This window comes from Helianthus annuus, chromosome 15 (assembly GCF_002127325.2).
Source record: "Helianthus annuus cultivar XRQ/B chromosome 15, HanXRQr2.0-SUNRISE, whole genome shotgun sequence".
NCBI classification, from domain to species: domain Eukaryota; kingdom Viridiplantae; phylum Streptophyta; class Magnoliopsida; order Asterales; family Asteraceae; genus Helianthus; species Helianthus annuus.
The window spans coordinates 174,186,338-174,195,783 of NC_035447.2; the positions used below are offsets into that span (position 1 = coordinate 174,186,338).

At 35.4% G+C, this 9,446-nt stretch overlaps 1 protein-coding gene across 1 annotated transcript; it reads left to right on the forward strand.

Annotated features, from left to right (window-relative positions):
- The first annotated feature begins 1,045 nt into the window (after positions 1-1,045).
- On the forward strand, positions 1,046-6,715 carry LOC110913018 (chorismate synthase 1, chloroplastic). Its single transcript, XM_022157876.2, has 10 exons — positions 1,046-1,313; positions 2,836-2,986; positions 3,075-3,151; positions 3,245-3,303; positions 3,394-3,477; positions 3,565-3,870; positions 3,955-4,057; positions 5,304-5,464; positions 6,171-6,255; positions 6,330-6,715. The coding sequence occupies exons 1-10, from the start codon at positions 1,166-1,168 to the stop codon at positions 6,476-6,478; spliced, it is 1,323 nt and encodes a 440-aa protein (XP_022013568.1). The 5' UTR covers positions 1,046-1,165; the 3' UTR covers positions 6,479-6,715.
- Positions 6,716-9,446: the final 2,731 nt, after the last annotated feature.

Here is a 9,446-nt window from a genome sequence, read left to right on the forward strand (position 1 = left end):
TGTAAATTATAGTAGTTAAATAATAAACATAGATATCAAAGTTTACACATGCGTAAATCATAATAGTTAAAAAAATAAGTATAAATATAAATGTTTAGACATGTGTAGTTTAAAAAATAAATTTAAAACAAATCTTCATATATCTTAAGTATAAAAAAATTAGCGCAACAACACCTGTAAAGTTAAATATTAGTCGGGCAACAAAGGATAATTCTATAAATTATGAAGTTTTTGTTTTGGGTCATATGGAACTATTAGTGTTTATGGGAGTTACACAAGAAAATCTGATTTTTGTTTTAGTGAATATTTCTTTCTGGTGCAAACATATTAAAAGAAAAGGTGTTGCCGAAAGCTGGGGAACTTATCAAATGAGCAACAACTACGCATAATTTTTTTTTTGTACTTAGAACATCAATGTTTTTTAAGATCATGTATTATTAATAATTGTAAGAAGACAAAACTTTGAATATTACACATTTAGATTGGTGTTTGAAATATGTAGATTTGCATCTTGTTTGAGAATTGAATAAGCTTTCGAACTTCATACGATGCGTCTAACACTATAAGCGCCATATAGCGTACGATGTAATCATTTCTCAAGACCAGACAACTACATGCTATCTGGCCTTGAAAAATGGTGAGGTCCTACTGTATACGAAACGTATGATCCTCTACATGTCGGATAAAGGGTGTCCAAACAATTTTGACACTGTCTGATATACTTGTTAAAACACCCCATTAAAGGTTCTTGCCAATGAGGTGGTGGTGGAGTGGTAATAGAGAGATTTGGTATTATAACCCTTCTCATTATTTTATGCGGCACCTGATGATGATGACATACTAGGCGAATAGGTGGAGATCGGTAGTTCGATTCTTGAACTGAGCGAGTTTTACCTCACCGCACTGTCGTGCCTTCGGGCGAGTATTCACGGGCTTCGGTCGTAGATGAGGGTTTTCTCTGGTTCAAAGGCGAGTATATTCCGATCTGATGAATTGAGAATTCATTGAACGTAAAAAAAGAAAAAAAAAAGTTGTATCCTATCCCTGGCGGCTGTTTCCTCCACCAACCCCCAACCCAGATACATTCACACACACCAACCGTCGACGTCACCTGTATATACAACATCACACACTTGCATTACACCTACCCTCTCTCTCTCCAACAATGGCATCTTCTCTCTCTGCGAAATCATTCATCGGAGCTCTATCTTCAGACCGATCCTCACGATTCGGTTCTTCACCTCATTCCGATCTCCGTTCTGCAGTCCTTCAAATCTCCACTAGCCGTCGTCAATCACGCTCTCCAACACTCGGTAACCCTCATTCTTCCGTAGTCTGATATATATATTATTTTTAGTTTCGATTTCTATGAATGTAATTCAAGTCGTTGATCCGTTAGTCTGCTCTTGCTCGGATTTATATCGTCAAATCATTGTTTTCTGTTTATCTTCCAATGATTCCTCTTGCATTTATGTTAAATCTTTTAAAACGTATATTATAGTGTTTGTTTGGTTTCTTCTTTGAATTTTTGCAAAATCTGCAGTAGTTTATTTTCAACAAAAATACATGCCTGATGATGAATATGATTTTCAAAGCTGATTACTAGTTAGTTATACCTTTATATCTTGTAAAGATACATACTATGGCATCCACTTAGTTGATTTCTTTCATTTTATCAAATCCCTGAATCTGGTTTATCTCTGTTAGTATGATAAATGGAGCCATGTTCAAGAGACGTATTATAAACATGTATCAGGATTTTATCTTGCAATCTCATTGTCTATACTACCCACTGTTGGAAAAATCGGCGATTAATTGCTAGTCGGCCGGTCAATGATTATTTTTTAGGTAATTGGTGCCTGAAAATCGCTTCTAGTAGGCTGAAAATCAGCTATAGTCAGCTGGAAATAGGCTATTCCAGCAAGATTCTGGCCAAAACCTGTAAATTTTGACGATTAATCTTGTATACTTAAAAGAATGTCCACTTAAAAAAATTATATACAAAAATGTGTGTGTGTATATATATATGTATGTATAAAACTATAAATCACATAAAAATCTCAATCCGATTAATCGGTAGTCGGTAACCCTCCGGCCGACTAGCGCCTAGCGATTCTTACAACCATGATACTACTCGGTCTTCACAATCTCCCTTATTTTCAATTCGTCTAAATGCTGCAACATTTCAGTATAAAAATTCAAATGTTAACTCGGTGTTACCATCACTAAGGTAGTGGCACACTGGCACTTACAAATGTATATTACAACATCCCATCACACTTAAAATTAAAATCAGACAATGAATGTCAACCTAATCGTTTTGTGACTTGCTACCAGCAACATAGGCATCCAGATTCTCTCTTAGTGACAAAACATAGATAATTCCAGGAATCTACCTACAACACATGTTACACTGAATCATTTGATCCATCTATTAGCCTCCTGCTCCCAACTATAATAATAAAACTGACATCCTCAATTACGCATACGTATGATAATTCTACGAATCTTATAGCTAACAAGACCTTCCATAGTTTTGTCTTTCTCAAATAGACACCTAAGCAGTATTAATACATGATAATGTAACCAAATTAGTAATTTCCAAACTTCACCTATAAGACTGATGTTTAAAACCAGAATCCCCTAATATATTTATCCCTAAACCAGTAACTTGGTTTTTTCATAAACCAAAGACCCAAAACTGGTAAAACGTTGGTGGAATCACTCTTTTTCTGTAAATTATAGATGGTCTTCCATGTTTGTGGTTTCTAGTTTCCTCTAATTTGCGTACATTTCAAAGTCAGATAAAAAAATTATCACCTTGCATTTGGACAGAGGTAAAAGCAGTTGGAAGTACATATGGAAACTACTTTCGTGTTACAACGTTTGGTGAATCTCACGGTGGCGGAGTTGGTTGCGTGATTGATGGATGCCCTCCTCGAATTCCCCTTTCAGAGGCTGATCTACAAGTCGATCTCGACAGGAGGTATTATCCTACTCATCATCTAGTACAACTTAACATAAGTCTGGTTTACATAATGTAGACCACTCAATGCTCTTTTATATATATATAGGAGGCCAGGTCAGAGTCGGATTACGACACCTAGAAAAGAAACCGACACAGCTCACATATATTCAGGTGTTGCTGAAGGTTAGTTTGTCGTTAACACCTGTGTAACCGTCTTTTTTTATAAAGTTTTTGATGCAATATTTTTTAAGACTCATGCATGGCTCTTTAATGCAGGATATACTACTGGATCTCCGATTATGATCAAAGTGCCCAATACAGACCAAAGGGGAAAAGTGAGTACTCATTAGGATTCAATTACAAAGCAATTATTGGTGTTTGTAGTTTTTGAACTATATTAATAGTTGTACGTAACTACGTATCAGGATTACAGTGAAATGTCAATGGCGTATAGACCTTCTCACGCTGATGCTACTTATGACTTCAAGTACGGTACGAGATCAGTGGAGGTAACCGTTTTTTCTACAACTACATATGCGACATATGACTTTAAGTATGTTAACACTTGAAAGTTGAAACATGTTGATGGATTGTAGGGCGGTGGTCGGTCATCCGCTAGAGAGACGATTGGTAGAGTTGCTGCTGGTGCTGTTGCTAAAAAAATTTTGAAAGCATATTCAGGAACTGAGGTTCTTGCGTATGTATCGCAAGCTCACAAGGTTGTACTTCTGGAAGAGCTAGTGGATCATGAAACATTGACCCTGGATCAGGTAGAAAGCAACATTGCCAGGTGTCCGGATCCCGAATATGCAGAGAAGATGATTGCTGCTATCGATGCAGTCCGAGTGAGAGGAGATTCGGTTGGTGGTGTTGTTACGTGTATTGTGAGGAACCTCCCTCGTGTAAGCACTTACTCTGTTTTACTATGTGTGCGCCTGCCTGCTCAGACGTGATTGATTGATACTCTCGTATCTACGTGATGACAGGGGCTCGGTTCACCGGTTTTTGACAAACTTGAAGCTGAGTTAGCTAAGGCGGCTTTGTCGTTACCCGCAACCAAGGGCTTTGAGTTTGGCAGTGGATTTGCAGGTATAGACATAGAGGTGGAAGCATAGTTGTCAATAGCGGTCGTTATGGTCACTATAGCGAATAGCGTAGCGTATAGGTCGAAGGTCGCTACAGGGTATGTAGCCATAAATAGCGGGATTTCAGTTTATTTACTTTTTATTATTTTTATTTTTTAATATAAATAGCGATTAAATATAGCAATAAAATAGCTGGATTTTAGGATTTTGTTAAACATACATGTAAAATAGCGTATATACCAGGGTATTTTGATATAATATACATATAATTTATTTTTTAAAAATTTTTCTAGTGTATCGCTATATATAAGATAGTGCCCGCTATTTATCGTGATTCGCTATGTAGCATATAGGTACCTTATCGCTATTTGTCGCTATTCGCCATTAACAACTATGGGTGGAAGAATGGGTGGGTCGGACATATTGGTTAAAAGGGTAGTTTTTTTGTCCGGTTCAAACGTGTAACTTTTATGCAGGTTGATGTATAACACATTTGTCCAAAATATTTTATGTTTTCTGTTTACGGAAACTATATTGTTTTATTACTAATTTTTGAGGAAACTGGTTGATGACCTTTTTATGCATGAAAAGATATATTAAGTATTTTTGACCCGTTTTGACTATTTGACTTGCTTCCCTTTTAGCTAATTATAATAAATCTACCTAGTAAAATGCCATTTTTGTCCCTTAGGTTTGGCCAGTTTTGCGACTTTCGTCCAAAAGGTTTGCTTTACTGCATCCGGACTCAAAAGGTTTGAAATATTGCCATTTTCATCTAGCTCGTTAACTCCATCCTTTTTTCTCTGTTAAGTCAGGGGTATTTCGGTCTTTTTTTGTTAACTTGAAGGGCAATTTGGTACTTTTCAGGGGTATTTGGTCTTTTTTACATAAAGTGAAAAAGACCGAATTGCCCTTTAAGTTGGCAACTAAGACGGAAATACCCTGGCTTAACGGAGAAAAGTGGATGGAGTTAACGAGCTGGATGAAAATGGCAAGCTTTCAAACCTTTTGGATCCAGATACGAAAAAAAAACCTTTGGACGAAAGTTGCATAACTGACCAAACCTCAAGGACGTAAATGACAGTTTACTCTAAATCTACCAAATCGACCCACTAATCAAAATTGCCCCCTGTAACTAACAATAAAGAATGATACAAATTGGTTGTGTTGCTATATCCTGTTTGTCTATGATGATTGCACTTTTGTCATTGTGTATTTTCTGATTATTATTGTAAATGATGAAACCCTAGGTACATTTTTGACTGGTAGTGAGCATAATGACGAGTTTTACATGGATGAACATGGACGCGTGAGGACAAGAACAAACCGCTCGGGTGGGATCCAAGGTGGTATTTCCAATGGAGAGATCATCAACATGAGAATAGCTTTCAAACCAACATCGACTATCAGTGTATGCCTATTCTTTATAATTGGAGTAAATTGCCATTTTAGTCCCTGAGGTTTGACTAAAATTGTCATTTTAGTCCAAATAGTTATTTTCTTGCTATTTTCGTCCAAATGGTTTTGTTTTCTGTCATTTTAGTCCCTAACTTTTGTCTTTTTTGCCATTTTCATCGACCACCACCACCCACCCCATTACAACCTTCTATCATCGCCACCACCTGCCTACACTGTCACCACCCACCCCACCACCATCACCACCCACCATTTTCACCACCACCGGCCACTTTTCCGCCACCCACGTCATCAACCAACACCACCGCCATCATCGTAAAACCAACAACCACCGCCATCATCTTCACTGTAAACCGGCACAACACCATCCCCATACCATCGCACCTGCAAAAAAAGAAAGAAAAATGTGGTTTGACCAAAATTCACCTAAGTTAACTAAATTTTTTGAATGGAGTTAGTGGTTTGGATGAAAATGACAAAAAATGACTAAAGTCAGGGACTAAAATGGCAGAAAACAAAACTATTTGGACTAAAATTGCAAGAAAAAAACTATTTGGACTAAAGTGACAATTTTGGTCAAACCTTAGGGACTAAAATGGCAATTTACTCTTATAATTGGGTTGATTTGGGTTATGTTGTATTGCTAAAGGGTCAAACTGGGTCAATGTGCTATCTTATATGTATGTTGTAATGTGATGCAGAGGAAGCAAAACACAGTGACCAGAGACAAAAAGGAAACAGAACTCATCGCTCGTGGCCGACATGACCCATGCGTCGTCCCAAGAGGTTTGTACCGAAATCCATACAGTTTTTGTTCTATATGTATATGTTTCGCGTTTTGATTGATGATGGTGGTGCAGCCGTGCCCATGGTAGAAGCATCAGTGGCATTGGTGTTGATCGATCAGTTACTAGCACAATACGCTCAGTGTCAGTTGTTCCCCATTAATCCCGAGTTCCAAGAGCCATTGCAGCTCCCCAAACTTCAACAAACCGGCATTCCCTTATAAACCTTGCCCTCAATATCTCAAAATTTTTTGTTCCCGAGGTAAACGGTTTATTATTATATTGTCTTCGCCGCCCTAGGCTTGTCCACAGGTGTTGTAGATTCAAGGATTGTTCATGGGGAGGTAGTTATGGCTTCAATTTCCGTTGATTTACATTAAAATGGATGGTTGATCAAATCCAGATTTGTAGTAAAATTTTATTGTCAACTTTTTATATTACAAACTTTAGTTTTCTGATTATTGCTTCAATTTTCAAATCTTGTTTATTAATGGTACTTTCAATAGTATTTGTATAAAAAAATTAGGATGAAATAACATAGATATAAATGAGTTTCATTTATGAACACACTAATACTGTTAAACTTGGTCAAATGTATAATATAAGGGATCATATAAGAACCAAAAAGTTACTTGAGAACCAATAGAACCATTATTAACCAATAAGCTTTTTTTTGTTTATTTTTTATATGTTACTAATCTTTAAAAAAGGGTAGACTTATGTGTATGTAGTTCAGTGAGATACATAACTCATGAACTATATACATAGGGATCTTAAGCGAACTATTATTTTTTGGGAAGTTAGAGCATTGACGTTAGGGTCTCTATTTAGCTATTTTTCTCAAAATTATAGAAAAAAAATATATGGTTTTCTTTCATTTATACCCTCCATCGGCATCTTTAAATAGAGATAATGTTTAGAAAAGCTACACTAGTACTCTAAGTACTTAGATTCATTATTAACCTCTAAATATAACTTTGTAAGTGTATAAAACCAAGAAATAACAATACAATAAGTGGGCAAAAGATCAAATACAAATAGCCATATCGTACAAAACGTACGAAATGCTATTCGTTTTCGAGTCGAGGGTCTCTCTGGAAGCAGCCTCTCTATCCCTATGGATAGAGGCAAGGACTGTCTACATCCCACCCTCCCCAGACCCTATAACTAGCTTTGCTATTTGTGGGATTTACTGGGTATGGTTGTTGTTGTACAAAACGTACGAAAGACATGAAAATGTAAAAAAACGCGGTGACATTTTCGTAATTATTTACTCGTAGAGTAATTATCAAAATTACCCTACAAATAGTCTAAAATGACCTTGTAGGGTAATTTTGTAGGGTATCATAATTACTCTACAAATAATCTTGTAGAGTATCATAATTACTCTACAAATGATCTTGTATGCTAATTTTGATCTTGTAATAGTTTTGATATTGTTGGATAATTTTGTAGAGTATCATAATTACTCTACAAATGATCTTGTATGCTAATTTTGATCTTGTAATAGTTTTGATATTGTTGGATAATTTTGTAGAGTATCATAGTTACTCTACAAATGATCTTGTAGAGTAATTTTGAACTGTATGTAGTTTGATAAACTTGCAGAGTAATTTTGATACACTTATAGAGTAATTTTGATAATTACTCTACAAGATCAAAATTACCCTACAAGATCATTTGTAGAAAAATTTTGATAATTACCCTGCGAGCAAATAATTACAAAAATGTCACCGCGTTTTTTTTTTTTTTTTTTTTTTGCTTTTTCATGTCTTTCGTACGTTTGTACGATAAGGCTCTTTGGATCTGAACTTAACTATTTTTTGTGACTTGTGAGTAAGATAGAAATTGAAATAGAGAATATAACGTAAGAGGTTTTCAAAAAATAAAAAAAAAAGAAGTTAAGAAAAAAAAATGATGTATTTTAGTTAAATTATAGTGATAGAGACAGAGAACCTCATATGAGTGCTCTATAAAGAACCTATCTAATCATTGATTCTTTTTTTATATTAATTAATGACCATCGATTACTTATGCTCGATGACGATGATTACTGGCTCATCTGAGAAATGCGATGGGGATGTTCATGACAATGATGATAATGTTCGAATTGTATCTCAATGACGATGACCACTGGCTCATCTGAGAGTAAGTTTATGGCTGTGATTATTTGATTGCTTTCATCTAAGCCTCGATTGTTACCTAACATCCGTCAAATCCAAGCGGAATTACAAATAGCCATCGAAGTGCTTTACGCATGTTATGAAGCTCACAAGGATGTCAATGAACTAGATTATATTAGGCGCTAAAATAATTGATTGTGTGAAGAAACAAGTAGAGAGAATTCTACATCATTCAAGTGTGTATCACCTTTACATATATCATTTAACATTTTTGTTTTTTACTAGGAGTTTGTTGTTTGATTTACCATTACCAAATCATAATTGAAAATAATAAAACGGATGATGGTTGAATAGCTTTACACCCTCTTCTTAAAGCAATTAGTTTCCTTTTCTTAATTAATCAATTAGCATAAAGTTGGTTCAATTATGGAAATAAAAAGAAGTTATAAAGACTTTTCAAAAGTAAATTCGTTGAAAGTAAAAGGATTAAAGGAAGGGTAAAAAAAAGTGGTTGTGGTTTTGGAGACAGAAAGGGGATGCTACAAATATAGAGTCTGGGAAATGTATGATTACCACCACTACCTTCCTTTTTTGGGTCACTATGAGTCCATGACATCATAAATAGTACTTGTATGGCCACTAAATCTTGTACCCTTTTTCGGTTTTACCTCATTGATGGAAAATTACATTATATCCTTTTATGGACCTATTTTTTTTTTATCAAACCAAATTAAATATAAATTTATTTTACTTTTACAAATAGATCACGATATGGTCAAAAACTTAAGTCAAATATTAGAACAGAAATTTCAAAAATTTAATTGAAGGAACATTGCATGATTGATATGCCATTATTAACCTAAAAAATTGTAACACTCCTTAGCTATGACATGGGATGTCTCGGATCGACTCTTAACAGCGACATAGGATGTCACGACATCCAACCTTAGCAAAGATACGTAACGTCCCTGCAGCACTCGCACTATGCCATTAACTTTTGAGTAAGTTACACAGACGGTCCTTGCTGTTCACTCGACACCAGCTGTTTTTAATAAATTAAAAAAATAAA

Coding starts and splice junctions, on each gene's coding strand:
- LOC110913018 (XM_022157876.2), top strand. CDS start 1,166: ATGGCATCTTCTCTCTCTGCGAAATCATTCATCGGAGCTCTATCTTCA. Junction 3,871..3,954: donor TTGTGAGGAACCTCCCTCGT/GTAAGCACTTAC, acceptor ACGTGATGACAG/GGGCTCGGTTCACCGGTTTT. Junction 4,058..5,303: donor GTTTGGCAGTGGATTTGCAG/GTATAGACATAG, acceptor ATGAAACCCTAG/GTACATTTTTGACTGGTAGT.